Source organism: Felis catus, chromosome D3, assembly GCF_018350175.1.
Source record: "Felis catus isolate Fca126 chromosome D3, F.catus_Fca126_mat1.0, whole genome shotgun sequence".
NCBI lineage: Eukaryota > Metazoa > Chordata > Mammalia > Carnivora > Felidae > Felis > Felis catus.
Window position 1 is genome coordinate 35,560,034 of NC_058379.1, and position 18,549 is coordinate 35,578,582.

General features: G+C 48.1%; 1 protein-coding gene across 12 annotated transcripts in view; it reads right to left on the reverse strand.

Moving 5' to 3' along the window:
- Positions 1-18,549, reverse strand: part of MTCL1 (microtubule crosslinking factor 1) — a 131,935-nt gene that overhangs the window by 48,152 nt on the left and 65,234 nt on the right. For 7 of the 12 annotated variants that reach the window (XM_023241761.2, XM_023241762.2, XM_023241757.2 and 4 more), the window contains exons 4-6: positions 7,471-7,530; positions 6,218-6,295; positions 708-2,045 (exon numbers count right to left, since the gene is read on the reverse strand). In XM_023241761.2, coding sequence (XP_023097529.1) covers positions 708-2,045; positions 6,218-6,295; positions 7,471-7,530 — 1,476 coding nt within the window. The remainder of the gene's footprint in view (positions 1-707; positions 2,046-6,217; positions 6,296-7,470; positions 7,531-18,549) is intronic. The other 5 variants (XM_023241758.2, XM_023241763.2, XM_019814991.3 and 2 more) reach the window with 2 other exon arrangements.

Genomic DNA, 18,549 nt, shown 5'->3' on the forward strand with positions numbered 1-18,549 from the left:
CACCCAAGGGCGATGCATAGGAAAGCAGTCCTTGGAAGGCCACTCCACTCCGCCATACCCTCGGCTCACGGAGGGCAGCGACTTTCTCCATCAGAGCCATCCTTCTCCCGGAGGCCAGCTCCTCTCCCCACTCTGGCTCATCTTCCAGCAGGAGCCGCTGGGCCTGGCTGCCTAGGGCTTTGCAGAACTGTACTGTGTCCCTCCAGCAATCAACCCAAGCAGGGATGCAAACGCTCCTGAGCGAGTCTGCTAAGTATCCTGACTGTGAAATGAGTTTGTACTTTGTTTTTAAACTCCTCTGCTTCTTCATCGGGACAGCCGGTCGTTTGAGACACCAAAAAAAAGGAGAAAGGACGGACTGCGTCGATCCCTATCGCTTCCATTGGGGTGAGCCTTGTGTCATGAGGGAGGGCCTCTAAGCCAAGAGCAGCAGCGCAGTTTAAAAAAGAAAAAAAAAAAAAAAAAGAGCGGAAAAAGGAAAAAGAAACAAGGAAATCAAAGAAAACTCAAAAAAAAAAAGAAAAAAAAAAAAAGAAAAGAAACCCAGCCAATAGAAAGGATTTGGTTGACACTTGAGGCTTTAGTACAATGCAGGTTTGAAATCATAACCAAGCAGCCGTGAGCAGAATGAGTTCAAGTGCAGCAATGCCAGCGAGAAGGAGGAAGAGCAAAACGGAGCAGGGAGGCAGAGCCAGGAGCCCCCTTACCTGCAGGTCCGGGACCAGCTCCTTGCCCAGGTTCCCGACGGGGGAGTCCCGGGATACAGAGGTCACAGTGGAGAGAAAGCTGGAAGACTCCGTGAGGTGGGGCAGGGGGGACAGGCCCTCCAGGCGCTCCCTCAGGCCGTCCCCGATCCGGTTCACCTGCTCCAGGAAGGCCTGCAGCTCCTTCCTGAAAGCCTTCATCCTCGAGTTGATGGTCCCCAGCAGCGGGGGCTCCTTCTTGCCCCCCTCGCCCGTCTCCCCTGCCCCCTGGACGCCAGACCCCGGCGAGGCCTCGCCACCGCCCTGCGGCCCCACGTCGTCCCCGAAGCCGGCGGTGTCTGTGATGAGGCGCTCCACGGTCCGCTCGAGGCGCTCAGCCTCGTGCTTTATGGTCGCCAGGCACTCGGTGTCCTCCCTGGCCCTCAGGAGCTCGGCTGGACACGGATCGCTCGCCTCCGACGGCTTCCCGCTGCCAAAGCCCGACGTCTTCTCGCACATGTCCTCTGAGTCGCTCTCGCCGCCGATAGGGCCTTCCCGTTTGGGCTGGGGCTGGCGGCCTTCCTCCCCGTCGCTCTCCTTTTTGCCCTGGTCGCTGTCCGCGTCACTGTCCCGGGGGCTTGGGGCACGCAGGCCCAGGTGGGCGGCCAGGTCGTAGCGCTGCACATTGGACAGGAGCACCCGGTTCTCATACTGCAGTTTCAGCACCTTCCCGCTCAGCTCGTTGATCTGCAGCCGGGCTGACTTCAGCTCCTCCTGCAGAGGTGCCCCGCTGCCCACGCCCTTGCCCGTGCCGTCCGCCAGCCACCCGGGCTCCGGCCGGGGCTCAAACTTGACCTTGCTCAGCTCATGGGTCAGCTGCCGGTTGTGGTCTTCGATCTCGGATATGGACCTCCGGAGCAGCTCCGCTTCCTCCTGCACAAACTGCAGGTGCCTGCGGAGCTCCGTCGAGGACTCCAGGGAGTCGCCGAAGGGTGAGGTAGGAATGCTTGGGGCGTGGTCCCGGCCCGCACCCTCTCGCTCATACTGGACCCGCAGGTCCTCCATTTCTGCTTTGAGGCCTCGGTTCTCCACCTCCAGCTCCACGATCTTGCGGCCTAAGATGTTGGCTTCTTCCTCAACCAACTTGAGTCGCAGCTTCAGCTCGGCCTCCCTGGTGCTGGGCGGCCCGCCCGCTTCCCCCGTGGGGAGAGGGCTGTCCACGTCACCGTAGACGGCCTTGTACTTCTGGAGCTCCTGTTCCAGCTCGTCCTTCTCCCTCCCCAGCTTGGCCATCTTTTTACGCATCAGGGAGCCTTCCTCTTTGGCAAACTGAAGCTGGCACTTCAAATCGGCACTGTCATCCTGCCAGGAGAGAACAGCCCGAGAGAAGGGTTATTTGAAAATACCAAATGTTCGTGTTTTTGATGATTTCCCTTGCACCTCGCCCCCGACGCGCACACAAACACAAAACAACCATCTTTCTGTCAGTGCGTCGAGTTACAGGTAGAAGGGGCCGACAAAGCCGAGGTGAGCCCAGGCCTTCACGTAGGGGACACCGCAAAGGCCTTCGGTCTGTTGCCTTCTCACAGAAACCAAAGAAACCAAACGATTCATTTGGGGGGAAACATGCACATGGAATCCATCACACAGGTGATGAGTGAAGAGGGCAGAAAACGGAATGAAACCCAGTGTCTGTTAGCAGCACAAAGGTTCGTCCTTATTCTGTGGGTCCAATCCGACTAATCGCGAGCACCGGAGAGAGAGGCCAGAACCCCTCACTAAGCCCGGTGTAGCAGACAGGCTTGGGTAGCTACTTCCACGTGTCGCCACTCACTTCCTCCACAGTGTGGACCTCCCTCATCTACAGTGGCCAGCAATCCACAGGTATTACCAGGACAGAGAGGTCCTAGTCAGAGCCCCGCATTCTATGGATTTGCTGAGACCCTGAGACGTGGCAATTCAGCTCTACTCCTGCCCTCGTCTCCCCACCCCCACCATATCACAAGGATGACAGAAGGATGACAACACAGGATGACAGGCAGGAGGCGGTTTTGGAAGTCGAGGTGTGGAGCAAGCACCACGTGGTTAGGATGAATTGTGGTTGCAGACCTAACACCTGGGTTACTCACGACCTTTCACCAGGCAAGGGCGACGTCAGAACTTTTGTTCTGTTCCGCTCCCTTCACTTGCTGTAACACAGCAGGAAATTAAACTCAGAAACCCAAGGGTGGAGTTAAGTGTTCCAAAACTGGAGAAGTGGTTCTCACTGGTAGAAGATTCTGGAGGGTCCCTGAAGCAGACTCTCTGCTGCTGAAAGCCCTCACTGTGTGGTTGAGGTCCAGAAGGCACGTTTTGAACCATTTGGGAAGTTGATTGTGCCTTCTCAATGCAGATCTCAATGCTCATGAGCTCTGATATAGGCCTGCACAAATGTTTTACTAGGCACGTCCAGCGAATGGGAAAAATGACCAATTTCATGAATCATTCCCGTTTGGCTACCCGAAGTTTCAAAAGACTGCCGTGGGGGCAAAGACTTCAGCAAAGGCTTTCCCATCACCCTGAGAGTCTCAACAACATGGTCCATGGTAGCCATACTCCATCCGCCCCAGGGGAGGGAGAGTCATCAAACCAATCTCTAGAATACGTCAACCCTCTTGGGGAGAACGAACTTTTAGATCATTGTTTTGTGCTCAAATCGTCTAGTGGAGTTAGATGCAGCTTTCACACTCCTTCTCTGCCATGTTCTTGCCACACGCTCACCCTTGGGCAGCAAGATACAGAAATAGCCACATTGGTGCCTCCTGTCTTCCTTTTACCCTGCCTAGATCCCTCCTCCTGCACCCCAAGATCATGGAAGGAAAAAAAAAACCCTGATGCGGCAGGGAAGACTCAGGAAAAATCTAAGGCCAATCTGTGAGCCAGTGCCATATGGAGAGCAGGCCCTGGTGTTACCTGGGTGCCTTTGGAGGGACAGGCTCTCACTGCCACCCTTTGAGCAAAGGGTAAATCAGTCCTGCCAGAAGTCCCTTCTGTCCATGACACCGTGGGCTGATCACAGAGCCCTGGTGAATCTGTCTCCTTATGCCTAAAGCAAGATCCTCACTCAATGACAAGGTCATTGTGAAGGTCAAACGGGATAACGTACTGCACAAATTGTACATGGTAAATCTCCATGTAATTGTACTTGGAAAAAGGGGTCAGTAACTCTGGCTTTTGTCTTCTTTGTGCATTAGGAGAATAATACAAATGTCACTGACAGGAGAGTACGGTATTTGTGCTCTAAGAACCCAATACACTAAGGATTTGGTTTGGTTTTGGTCAAGCAGACATAAAAAGGGTTTTTGTGACCAACTGGTAATAAAGCTGTCTGCCCACTCATACTGAGCAAAATGGATTATCATCACTGCTGGGGTAACAAGAGATCTATTTTAAAGGGCCTGCATAGAACACACAGGCTGTAAAAGATGTTGTTTTTAATTCTAAATTTTTTTTTTCAACGTTTATTTATTTTTGGGACAGAGAGAGACAGAGCATGAACAGGGGAGGGGCAGAGAGAGAGGGAGACACAGAATCAGAAACAGGCTCCAGGCTCCGAGCCATCAGCCCAGAGCCTGACGCGGGGCTCGAACTCACGGAGCGCGAGATCGTGACCTGGCTGAAGTCGGACGCTTAACCGACTGCGCCACCCAGGCGCCCCTGTTGTTTTTAATTCTAATACTAAGGATAAAAGCATGCTTATTTGTGGATTCATTCATTCTTTCAGTGAATACTGAGAATCTACTCTGCACCAGAAACGGGCATGTTACTTTTAAATGACCCCAGCTTCTTAAAACTTTTGAAAGCAGATCAAAAGCACCCTTTCAATTATTTGATAAACATAGATTTGCAAGAAATCTATGCATCCAAATACACAGAGAAGTCTCTGCTGTTCACATGAAGGAACGGAGTTTTAATACGCAAACGCACATACCAGTGGAGACGGATGGTCAACGCTTTGTAAATGGTTTAGTTTGGGAGTGAAAGCCTAGGATAGGAAGGCATCGCAGTGCCCTCAGCCCCAGCATTAACTTGGTAGCCAGTGTGTGTCCTTTGTCCTTAAATGATCCCATCTCCACCTTGAACCAAAGAAATTCACCTTCATGCCTGAAAATGGCAGCTGATATCATGGAAGAGAGTGTCACCAGCCTCAAGGGAACCCCACCATCTGCCCACCTTGAGCCTGGGCAGACCCAAGGAGGGGCAAGACCCCCTGCTGTGACCCATGCCCTGACGCCACTTCCGTGGAAACCTGCAGCTGGTGAGGCCTCGGTACGGTGGAGGCCAGGCCTGAAACGTGGGGATAAGGGGCAAGGTGACCTGCACAGCTCAGGAAGTTTTTGTCTCAGACCAAAATCTGAAAGTCTCACGTGATCTTCCCTGAGGGTCTTCCCCCAAAAGTTGAACCGAGAAACTGAGGAAAGGGGTAGGATCTCTGAGAGGCGGACGCAACCCGGGTCTTCCCCAAGGGTTCGGAAATGCTCAACTCTAAATGCTTAGTGTAGAAAGTCCCAAAGAGCCTTCACATCACCTCAATTTCTGGAAACCTTAAACCTCACACCCCCTTTCCCCTGCCCACCATGACCCACAAATCTGACTGAAACCAAAACCATTCCCCTCCTTCTCCTTGAACCTAGACCCCAGTCAGTTAAAGAAGAAGATTCTATGACATACCCTAAGGAGGGTCTGATTGGTAGATTACCTGATTGATAAAGTATCCAAAAAAAATCTTCTTGTTCCTTAAAGACAGAAACTACACACACACACACACACACACACACACACACACACACACAGACACACACACCCCAGGAATTCTAACACGATTAAAGCATGCTGCCATTTCTACCCAACGCCCATGCACTACCAGGCCTGCGACCGATGCCAAAGCAGTTTTCCAAAGAAAGACAATCTCTGAAGCCAAGGGAGTGTGTGTATTTAGCAAAAGGGTCAGACTTGCTCCCTCGGGTCCAGGCGGCTGGAGCTAGGCGCTGCGCCTGCTGGTTCCCATTGAGGGGGGGAGGGGGGAGCAGGGAGCTGGGCTTCACCTCTTCTGGGGGCACGGAGCCACTCCTTCTCATAAGATGGGGAATCACAGCCTCAGCTAGAGCAGCAGGAGGCTGGGTCCCCCCCCATCTTATCTCGTAACCATACGCTTTCTAAGACTCTGCCAGCATTCTGGGGGAGGGGTCTAGGCTGAATCCTAAGCTGAAGGATATCAAGCTCTGGTTTCAAGAGATCATCAGATAGCTCCAGGAACACAGTATGAAAGCAGAAGGTCCAGTCACGCTTTCCACACGACACAGGTCCTGTGGCAGGCAGAGAAGGCAAGCACGGGATGGAGGGGAAGACACACACGGGACCACCACCACCACCAGCAGCAGCAGCTGGAAAGGCCTTGTCAAGCAACAAAAATATATCGCTCTGGGTATATATTGTTTGGCTTGCAAGTCTGACGTCTAGCCAGCACCCCAAGCGCTGACTACTCACGTTCCTACCTTGCGCCGGGGTGCCGGTTTCCTTTGAGTTTTGGCTGCAGACCTGCAGTTTCCAAGGCGCTCGGTTCCACCGCTCTGCTGGACAGAAACTCCTTTCTCAATGGTACCGCGGGCGGAGGGGGAACGTAACGCATTCCCGGTGCCCGGAATATTTCTCAGACACTCCTGAGAGGCAGTGACGGCTGTTCACAGCCTGGGTTACCCACAGGTGAAGGCAGTGCTATGTTCCGTAGCAGGGAAGCTGTTACCCTTTGAAGGGAGATCTTCCCTGCTCAAGAGCCAGGGAGCTGAAGCACACTCAAGGCCCGGGACATTCCAAGCCCCCAGCACAGGGACTGCAGATTTTACTTTCCCTGTTACTAGTGGATGCCAAAGTGAGGTCAGGGGAGGAGAGAGGGCAGGAGAGAAAGGTTAATCTTTGGCGTTCCTGCTGTTCACACGGCCCAGTCCTCTGTGAAGGACATTCTGGGCATCGGTGAGTTTGGATAATGGCAAAACCAAAGGGGATCAAGAGTGGAGTTCACGGGGCAGGTCAACGGAGCTCTCAGTTACCCGGACTTCTTGAGTCTCTCTAATTACTACTTGCTCCGATCACTCGGGGAGCTGATGCCCCACGAATGCCTTTGTTCTCTCCAACACCTCATACTAGAGGCATTTCTTTTTTCAAAAAAAGAAGGGAGGAATCCAGTAAAGCCTGTGTTAAGAACCGCTCAGAAAATTCTGCAGGACACAAACCGTGTACAAAGAAAGGGCTACGTTTTTACCATCTTCTGGCGAGAACATCTCACTTTCAGTAAGGACAGTTTAAGATACTGTTCAGCTTACCCGTTAAACAACAACAACAAACAAAAAAGCCAATGTTCAAAACAATGCCTTATGAATGAACGAGCCAACACCTCACTAGCTGACCTATTTTACTGTGCGAATGACTGACGGCCAAAATACGTTTTACCAGTTGTGGATGCTGCCAGAGAGCCCTGAATTACACAAAATTATGTTTTGCACAGAGCCAGTCTGTTCTTGTCTTTCTTGAAGAAGTCACCAGCTTGTCAGTGTGAGAAACAAAAAAGGAGGAGTTGGTGGTTTAGAAAGAACATTTTCACCCCATGGAGGTTTTGAGCAAGTCCAAATTTGTTGGCAGGTAACGTTTCTTTGAATATTTTAAAGGCAATGTTCTCACGCTTTTGAGACCATTCAAAATGAGGTGACAGCCCCTCGAGGAGGTGTAACATTAGAATGATACTTCTGCTTACCTGGTTCAAGGTTTTCTTTTCTTTGTACGTTTCCCGGCTGCCTCTTCTTTTCAGGGAACTCTGAAATAGATCCAAGGGACATTCTGTTACGGGGAGGTCACGTGCAGGAGCTGGACTAGGCACACGCCGTCCCCACTGGTAGGGGACACACACAATGGATGGAGGTCCTTTTTTTCCCATGGGAATCAAGGAACCACTCAGAGTCAATGTTTATTTATTTGTTTTTTAAATCTTTATTTTTGAGAGAGAGTGCAAGCAGGGGAGGGGCAGAGAGAGAGGGAGACAGAATCCGAAGCAGGCTCCAGGCTTTATTTATTTCTGTAAATCTTTATTTATTTTTGAGAGACAGAGAGAGAGTGCGAGGCAAGGAGAAAGTGCAAGCAGGGGAGGGGCAGAGAGAGAGGGAGACAGAATCCGAAGCAGGCTCCAGGCTCTGAGCTGACAGCACAGAGCCCTGCGTGGGGCTCAAACTCACAGACAGTGAACTCATGACCTGAGCCGAAGTCGGAGGCTTAACCGACGGATCCACCCAGGCGCCCCTCAGAGTCACCGTTTAAATGCTGTAGAAGAAGCCTGGCAAGGTCTCTGAACCCTAATGATTGTGTTTGGAATATTCTTCAATTATTCAGTTTAATGAAAAGGAAGGGTGGTTTGGACGATTTGTAACAGTGGGAAGAAGAGAGGAGAGAGGTAGGTAGTTTGGGAAATAGACACATGGTATTTCTGGAGCTGCCCTGCCTTCCTAATTAGGCTTTGTTGGGGCTAATATCAAAGTTAAACGCTGTTTCCTGAGTGCCTACGGGTAAATGGCCAGATAACAAAGTGGTAGGAAGGAAAAGAAGGGTGGTGCAGGTTTATGGAGAACACCTAATCTAGGATGCAACAGTCTTCAGCCACAGCCCCCTCCAATTCATGACTAACCCTACATCTTTAAGGTCTTGTAAGGCCATAACTTATTCATGTGAAGTGGCCTTGGCCGTGTCCTTCAGTGGGCTGGGTCCCTGCCTAGTTTCACACACAATGCAGTACACCTATGCCTGCTTTCGGCAAGATATGTGTCTGAAATACTAAAATAAAGTATGCTAAGATAAAGTATGAATACTGCAAGGACTGGCGGGAAGAGCCAGAAACATCCTAGGGGGAGATAGAGGGATGTGAAACCTGAAAAGATTAACGGAATCCTGAGACAAGCCAGGAGAAGGCAGTTTGGAAAGCTAAAGACTTGGGGGCTTTCATTCAGACCCTGGTAAGCCTGCGACTGGGAAGGAGTCTCCCTGCCCTCCTTGAGGCGTGGACCTGGATGCTTGGATCATCTGGGAGTTCATCTCAAGGGTGCTCAGAGCCTCTTTGCTTCATTCCTTTGCTGCAACCCACCTGCCAACATAGCCTAGCACAAGTCACTTACATCACAGTCAGACCTACGGTAATGAACTCAGTTCTGTTTGCATTCAAAGTGCCCTCACTCACAGAAGGCCAGGCAGTGCCCTTCACTGGATGAAATTTATCAAACAATTAAAATTCCAGCCCCTTAGCCTCTTAGGAGGCCGCAGGCCAGGGGCCTAAAGGGGGTGGGGGGGGGGGGGAAAGGTAATTGAGAGAAGGGTGAGAAAGTTACAGAATCAGCAGGGAGTGTGGGCACTCCCAGGTCAACCAAGGCGGATGTGTGGAAGCTTATTTCTAAATCCCAGCTGCAGAGGCAGCTTTACTTCCTTTAGCCTTTTTGGTAAAGGCAGGGTCAAACTACAAAGAGAACCAGCTTTCTCCAACAGGTTATGTGAAGCCCGTCTTAGGGCTTGAGATTTACCACCCATAGTATGTAGGCTTTCCAAGATTCTTCATGCTGAAGTGAAGAGTTTCTTTGATTTGAATGAGCTGAGCGAGATGAACACTTCTGGCGATTTACTACAGAGGAGAGTTCCAATAAAGAAGCAGGGGGAGAAACCATTCCCAAGGCTTCAATTTCTGGGATCTAATTCCAGGACCGAGGTCAGCGCGGTGAGCCCGTGGCTCTTCGAGTCACCCTGTACCACATCACCTTCTCCCTATGAGTGCAAAGCACATTCTGCACACAATGAAAGAAAAGTATCTGGAGGTGAGATGAAAGCTAGAAGTGGAGACAGCATAATTATGGTGTTGCATTTCGGTGGGGGAGGAAGGAGCACCTTCTGTGTGAGCCCTCCCGCTGGGAGGCAGCCAGTGGGGAGTCTGGACACAGATTCCTCCCACCAGCCTGATGGGTCTTTCCCCTCGCTGAGCCCTGAGTACAACTACCTGAGTCCCGTGATCCTTCTAGAGAATCATGGAACAGATGGGGGGCCATGGGATCCCCAACACAGATCCCAGTTAAAGGGAGAACTACAATGAAAAACAATGCAAAGATTAAAATTAACCAGAAATTGGCAAGATCTAGATGAAAGAAACCAAACAATTTTGGTGACAGATGTAAAGGAATGCTTGATGCTGATGAGAAGACCCTATTTTATAGAGATGTCACATTTCTCCCACATCATTGTTTAGTACGATGGCATTTTAACCAAATTCCTCTCTTTCCATATATTTACTGCAATGTGTATAAAGATATAATATACAAACATATATACACGAAAAGTATGAGTGTGTGTATATACACACGCATATGCACACACACACACATATTCACACACACAAACACTACTGTGTATACGTGAAGGAGGTAAGAGTGGGAAAAGACTTGACAAAATGACTCAAAAATTCATCTAGAACAGGGGTTGGCAATCTAACGCCCTAGGGATAAATCAACCCACAGTGTGTTTTGTAAATGAGTTTCACGGGAGCACAGCCTTGTTTATTACCTCTTCTCCTGCTTTGCGCTACAAAAGCAGAGCTGAGTAGCAGTGACAAACCATATGGCCTGCAGAACCTGCAACATTTACTATCTGGCCCTTTTCAGAGAGTTTGCTGACCTCTGACCTAGAAAAATACATTGGTAAAAACAGCCAAGAACACTGAAAAGGAAGAATAACGACAGTAAGTTTGCACCCTCAGATGTAGAAATACAATATAACGGTTTGGAGCTGGTACCAAAAGTCAGATGAACAAAACAAAACAGCTCAGAGCAAAACAGCTCAGAAATAAAGTTGAGAGTATATGAGATTTTGGAAGTTGATACAAGTAGCATTGTATTAATGTTTATTTTATCTTTTGAGAGAGAGACAGGGCACAAGTGGGGGAGGAGCAGAGGGAGAGGGAGACACAGAACCCGAAGCAGGCTCCAGGCTGTGTGAGCTGTCAGCACAGAGCCCCACACAGGCCTTGAACCCATGAACTGTGTGATTGTGACCTGAGCCAAAGTCGGATGCTCAACCGCTCAACTGACTGAGCCACCCAGGCGCCCAGATACGGGTAGCATTTTAAAAGTGGGAGAAAGAACAGGCTATTTAGTATATGTTGGAGGAACAACTGGCTAACACAGGGGGAAAAATCAACACCATGTATCAAAAAAAAAAAATTCCAGATGAGTTAAATATCTAGATGTACGAATTCATAAAGGAACTAGGAAGAAAAGAGATGAATTTCTGTTTGTTTTGGGAGTATATCCTTTATACACAAAAGCCAAAACATCCAAGGGAAAGACTGAGTGGATTGGTAAGATATAAAATGTTTATATATCAAAAGAAACCATTTACAGTATTAAAAAGCAAGTGGCAAAATGGGGGAAAAAAGATGTTTCTAGCACAAGGCAGACAAAAGACAATATTTTGTAAGAATGGAAAACCACTTTAATTAAAAAATAAGTGGCCAACAAACACATGATTACTAGCAATTGAAATAAAGTACCATTTTTTTCACGTAGAGGCTTACAGACCAAAAGACGTATGACCCCCCCAGTGTTAGCAAGGGTCCACAGAGGAAGGCACTTCATCCAGATCGGTGAGAGTGGGGACTCCCCAGCATGTCAGGTGGGCAACTCAGCCTGGTAAACGGACACACTGTGACCCAGGGATTCCACCTCTGAAAGTGACTAAGTGACGAAGTCCTGATGACTAAGTACCTCACTCATCCAGCATGAATCCAGTACCTACTATGTTGCCTCATCTGGGCAGCAAGGAACAAGACTTTTTTTTTTCCTTAAGTTTATTTATTTTGAGAGAGAGAGAGAGAGACAGGGAGAGAGCTCGAGGGAGGAGCACAGAGAGAGAGAATCCCAAGCAGGCTCTGCACAAACAGTGCAGAGCCTGACGCAGGGCTTGAACCCACAAACCAAGAGATCATGACCTGAGCCTAAATCAAGAGTTGGACGCTTAACCGACTGAGCCACCCAGGTGCCCCACAAGTGTTTGTTTTTAAGGAGCTTACATGAGAGTGTGAGCAGTCAGACGATAAGAAAGTAAACAAGAACAAAACAATTTCTAAGGAAATTGGTCTAAGGAAACAGGCAGAGATACGTGGGAAGGTTTATGGGTAAGAATGCTTATCATACTACCCTTGAAAACAGCAAATGAATGCTGTGGAGGGTATTAAAACGATGTTTTTGAAGAAAAAGAGGAAACACGATGCATTCAAAGAAAAAATGCAGGTTACAAACAGCATGTATTTTGTGATTTCAATTTACATCTAATAAAATATAAATATACGTATGTATTACATATGTATGCTAGAAACGCAGACCGGAGAAGCACATATCTCATGGTAACAGCATTCATCGTCAGGTGACAGAATTCTGAGGGATACTAATTTTCTTTTCTTGTGGCTTTTTATAGTCTCCAAATTACTTATGGTGAGCATTATTTCCTTCATAATTAACAAGAAAAACCCAGGAAATTATTAAAGAGGTCAGAGAAAAGAGGCTGTCACCGATCTCCGATGTAGGATTACAGTGGTGCCTCATCAGAAGTTATTTGCCAGCTTCCTGGATCTCTTTTTGTATGCTGACATTTTTTTTTTTTTTATTAGCCTGATGTTTCAGGTATAACACACACACACACACACACACACACACACACACACACACGTGTGTGTGCATAACCTGTATGTACATTGGCTAAAAAGACCAGGAAACCTCCTGAGGAGTCAGGGAACTGGTCAGGCACCCCATTGCACTGCAGGTTACTGGCATATGGCTCCCTCACAAGCTGTCATGCAGTCACCAGGCCCCCGGCCTGGGGTACAGTGTCCTCCTGGGCTCACTGCTGTGAGTCTCAACCAGGGCTGAGAGCTAAGTGCTTTGTATATTGGCCAAGAGACCCTAGGTATAGAATGATATCTGTGGACATTATTCATGGCCAGTGCATTCCTCTAGATGACTCAGAGATCCAGTGGAGAATCTCTTCCAAGAAACCATAAGGAAAAGAGGAAAATGTTGCCCATCAAATAAACTGAGCCCAGAATGGGGGACTTGCCTGCTGATTCATTCTACTCTTTCTTTTTAGTCTGGCCAACTGCCAGCAAATCAACTCTCAATTCCTACTGAAAAGGAAAAAAATCTGAGTTTCTAACTCCAAATTGAAATCCATCTAAGCCTGATGCATTTGCTGAGTATTGAAAATGATTAAATAAAATATGAAGTTAGGCAACTGCTTAATGCTTCCTATTTTAAGTTAGCCAGTTTCTTCCAGGCAATTTTGGAAAAAAAGAACAAGCTCTCAATTGCTAAAATGTTTCAGAGACAGACTTTGGGCTCAAAATTTAGATTAGTAACAAAAGGAGACAAAAATTCGGATGCTGTGAATTTTGACCGAGGATGGGAAAGAGGGGACAGATGAAGGCAGCTGACTTTCAGAATTCTTACAGATCCTTCATTATTTAGAAAGTTGTCTGGGTTTTTTGGGCTGATTTACAGCACACATGGTTTTAAAATCAGAATAAGATGGGGCACCTGGGTGGCTCAGTCGGTTGAGCGGCCGACTTCAGCTCAGGTCATGATCTCATGGTCTGTGAGTTCGAGCCCCGCGTCGGGCTCTGTGCTGACAGCTCAGAGCCTGGAGCCTGTTTCAGATTCTGTGTCTCCCTCTCTCTGACCCTCCCCCGTTCATGCTCTGTCTCTCTCTGTCTCAAAAATAAATAAACGTTAAAAAAATATTTTTAAAAATCAGAATAAGAAAATGAAGATGCATACACCTTATTTCTTTTCAGGAGGAAGTTACCAGGATTCTTTCACCCACATTAAAGTCCTCATTTAAGTGTTAGGAGATGGAAAGATGAGTTACTAGCTTCTCCTTTGGCCAGAAGCACCAGGTCTGCGCTGGTGGATACTTTTTTACTTTTCCTACTCTCCACTTGCCCCTTAGACGGCCCCCCACCCCGCGACTCCCACCTCAGGGAGACTGGCTCCTGTCACACCATGGAACCACGGTACTCAGCCGAAGTCTGTGGCACCACCCTTACACGGCAGGGCCCTGGAAACACAGCTCCCCTGCCTTCACACCCCCCTTGGCCACAACTGGTAGGAAACCCTTCCTCCTTGGCTCTCTTTGGAAGAATAATGGTGATATTAACAATTACCGTTTGTTAGGCATATGCTCATGTCAAAGGCAATGCTAAACTCTTTCTTTCAGCATCTGATGTAAGCTCATCCTCACGAAAGCCTTGAGAGGCTACACGGTTATCACTGATTAACAGATGAGAAAACACAGTCAGAAGTTAGGTGACGTTTCAAGGTGCCCCAAACTCAGAGATGGGGCTCCAACCTGGCCCTGAGTCCACCCCCCTCGTTCGCAGTCACAGCACTGAGACCCTAGGAGCTGCCTTCTGGGCCTCTGACAGTTCAATCTCCCAATTTGTGCTGCTTTCCTTTCTGTTTTCTTGAGATTTTTGAGCCCCAAACTGCTGACTCTTCTCGCACAAAGAGTCTCTCCCTTTTTAGCAAAAGAGCACAAAGAACTATTACCGGAATGGTTGCAAATTGCTATGCGCACGAGGTACTTCATGGCCATGAAATATGTGTTGGCACTGGTAATTTCTGAGGATCTGAGGCTGCAGACGGCACGGGTCCTTATATGGAAAAGGCAGAAACTATTATCAGAGGACAAAATACCACAAAGTAAATGAGGAGAAGAGGAAAATATATTGAGATGCTTTGGCCGAAGAGAAATCCAGCCATTAAAGTCAGAGCTGGTTGGGATCCCCGCACCCAAGGGGAAGAGGAGGAAGGCCAAGGGGACAACAGCCCAGCCACAGGCCACACCGTCCAGGCTACGAGGCCCACCTGGGAGGGACAGAGACCGCCCGCACACCCAGGCTACCAAACGCACTTTCTCCTGGGAAGAGAATGTGGCAACACAAATGACAGGCTGCTGCTGTTGCACGTTTGGGACACGTGACACGCATTTGCTTTGCAAATACGATGCATTTTAAACCTTAGAGACATTTATCTTGAGTCCTGGTAATTGGAAAATGGTGGCTAAAACATACAACACAGTAGGCTCAGCCAAACACCACAAAATAAAAAGGGAAGAAGATAACGCAACAGTGTACATTATCATTAACCTGTAAACCGAAAAATGGAAAATCATGGCCAGCGTAAGACCAAGATTGATGCCTGCACAAGAAATAAAGTATCCTTCCCCCAAATTATAGGAATCCTGACTTACAGTGTGCACATACACCCAGGCACTCAGCAACAACCAAACAGGACATGAAATACCGAATTGGAGTCTACATTTCAGAAGCTTCTACCGACTCACTTAGTAGGTGACAAATAAATGGCTCTTGGGCACTCATAACAGTTGAAAATCTATAAAAATGTATGCTGTTTGCCAATCAGAACCGAAGATAAGGTTTGCGTCTTATAAATACTAATCTGTTCCTGGCTCCCACTGGTCTGGAAAAAATATACTTAGTCCACTGAGAGAGGCAAATTATTTCCTAGTTTAACAAAAGAATACAAAAAAGTGAGAAGTACTTTGAAAAACAAAACAAAGCCAGGGTGCCTGGCTGGTTTGGCCTGTAGAGCAGGTGACTCTTGATCTTGGGGTCCTAAGTGTGAGCCCCACACTGAGGCTCATAAAGCTTTCATAGAGCTTACTTAATAAAAAAGGCCAAAAAATAAATACATATATACAAATCAATGATAATGTTGCCCCTTTTTGGAGAAAATTAATCACTCATTTTTTTTCAGGAGCATGTAACATAAGAAAATATTTAGGACTTTATCTTTCAAACAAAAGAGCACATGAATAAAGTTCTGAGTTACTTGTGATACTATTTCCTAATCATCAGCCATAAAACCCTTTGGATCTTCTAAATGGACTCTGAGTATTGTTCTAATAATAAAGTGTGCGATTATACTATTAAAATTTAGGCAGACATTTGTCAAAACTCAGTGACTATAAACTTAAGATCTGTGCATTTCAATACACATAAATTACTGCAAAGTATAAGTAAAAATTAAGTTCTAGTTAACAATGTACATTTAAGGAAAATGAATTGGTGCCTCCATTTTCAAATATGTAAAAAAAAAATAAGAGGGGTTAACCAATTAAATCGATGGGTAAACAGATATAGGATAAATCAAATATAGTAAAATGTTAATACAGAATTTACATGGTGAGTATACAGGCGTTCACTACAAAATTGTTGAAGCTTTACTGTATGTTTGAAAATTTTCATAGTGTTGGAAAGAAAAAAACATTCTGCGCATAAATTTCCAATTTCACTGAAAACAAGTTAATATGATATTGGCTAGCCATGAGAATTTATGGTCACTAAAAATTTTTCATGACGTGAGAAATGTTTCATAAAATGCCAATTGAGTTGCAGGATAAAAAAACAAATTTAATATCTCACCACGATTACTTTTGTCTTTGACATATTTAGAAGCAAATACACTAAAATGCTAATAGGTCTTAGCAATGGGCAGCAGCATCTTGGGTGACTTCGTGTTTTTCCTTACAGATTTTTTTTATTTCCCTGTAACATTCAAAATTCATATATATTATGTTTTTCAAATCGGAAAAGTTATATTTTAAGGATAAGAGAACTGACCCATAATACAAACACAAATCGGAAAAGTTATATTTTAAGGATAAGAGAATTGACCCCTAATACAAACACACCCACTAAACCTGTGTTGATTTGGCTGGGCTCCCCCTTCGGATGTACCTTTGGCCCTCAAGTGAGAAAGAAAAGAAATTAAGCTAAGGGATTAGCTCCCAGGCAGGATTAGCTGTGTCCTGCTGGAGATCATCAAATAGATTTTCACACAGAGGACAAAGGAGGGCCTAATGGACATCTGGGGACAGCAAATGGATCTGAGATTCTAATCACCTTCCCCAGCTGAAGGCTTCCTCTTGGAGAGGCTCCCCGACCAGGCAGAGGCTGACCTGCTGACCCACGTCTGTCCTGGAACCCTGTTATCTGAGGAGCTCGGCTCCATTAATCATCCGCCAAAGGCTCTGAAATCTCAAAAGCATCCCTGGGCTGGCATTCTGCACAAAGCCAGTCCTGTCCTGTTGGTTAAATCATCTGCAATTCTCATCTCCAAACCAGAGCAATTTGGATTTCCACCTCTAACACCAAGGCACGGTCTTGAGTGACTTAGGGGGAGAGTGGAGATGCCTGCCCCACAATTTCATGACTTCTATGGAGCCGAAGCTCTCTCCGTTCCCTGTTAGCCTGCACCACCATTCAGGGGACTGCAGAAGATTCAGTCAGGCGACAGTAAGTGAGCTGCAGGGGGGGGGCAGGATGCCACTTGCTTTTGCAGCAGGAGAAATCCCTAGGGCCCCAGGAGCTGTGGGGACACTGTTGGAAGGGGCAGGCCAGCCCTGCTTTCTGAGGTGGGCCAGCCAGTGAGCACACGGAAAGAAACACGCTTCCAACAGGATGTAATCTGGGAGGAACGTCACAGCAGGAATACTGGCCCTGGGCTAAGGACTGGCACAGAGCAGAGCAGAGGGCAGGCCCTGGGCAGCACAGTCCTGGGTTCAGGTGAGTCACGCTTTCATCATCTGTGGTGCTGTCATCTGTAAACACACGGCAAAGAAGCTTGACGCCCAAACCATGGGTATTTCTGCTAGCATATCACGTGGATGAGACAGAACACCTGCAAAGGCCCCGCTTCAGTCCACCGGGCCCCAGGCTCTGACAGGGACGGTGGCCGTGTCACGGAGCCCGAGGACAGAAGTGTCCTTTATGTGGACTCGTAACAGCATTTTGTTCAGATGGCTCCTCCCGGGGCCGTATATAAATCCATTTGCACAGTCAAGCCAGATCCTAATGGCTTCTGAGTCGACAGAGGACAAGAGGGTTACTCAGGAAGCACCGTCTGCCTGCAAGCTTGTCCTGCCTCCTGCTCTGATGCAGCTGCAGGGCCACTGCCCGCTGGGGACATCACTCATCTCTGACAAGCCTGAGGGCCTGCTCCTGACCCCTGCCTGTCCCGGGATAAGAGCAGATCTCCCTGGTCTCTCCAACCTTCAGATCCTCTGATTTCTCCTGTTCAGCAAAATCACTCCCACCGACAGCAGCCTGGGCTGGGAAGAGCGTGGAGGAGGAAGGGACACCACATGTGCCCACAGCACATGCCCACAGCACATGCCCACCTTACTGCTCACACTCTCCAGGATGGACAGCAGGAATGGTGGTACCTCACTTCCCAGAGGAAAGTGATGCTGGCAAAGGCTACCTGATGCGCCCAAGGCTGTAGGGCGAGGAGGCTACACCTCACTTTGGGGTATTCTCTCTGAAGCGCACGGATGAGGCCACTGACGGCTCAGCGACTTGGGGCTTTGCCCAAAAGCCATCTGTTCAGATGTCTCTGGCCCTCTGGGGGCACCACAGCAAGTTCGTGCACTTGGTGTCGCTGCACCAAGTTTCCATCCACCTTACGCCTCCAAACCTTCTGCAGGTTTCCAGAAGGAAAGCCGCGGTGAAGCGCCGGCCCCTCTACTCCCGCCTTCTGTGCTCCTGCCTTGGCTCGGGGACACATGCTTGGCCAATGCTGCACATCTACCTGGGGCGCCACAGCGCTTCCGAAAACCAGCTGGCGTCCACAGAAAGACCAAGTAGCCTGCAAATGGGAAAATGCTGGTGGAAAGGCCTTTTCTCATCCCAGCGGACGTCCACTAACTTTTTCTGCGTGCCACACAGCTCACGCTTCTG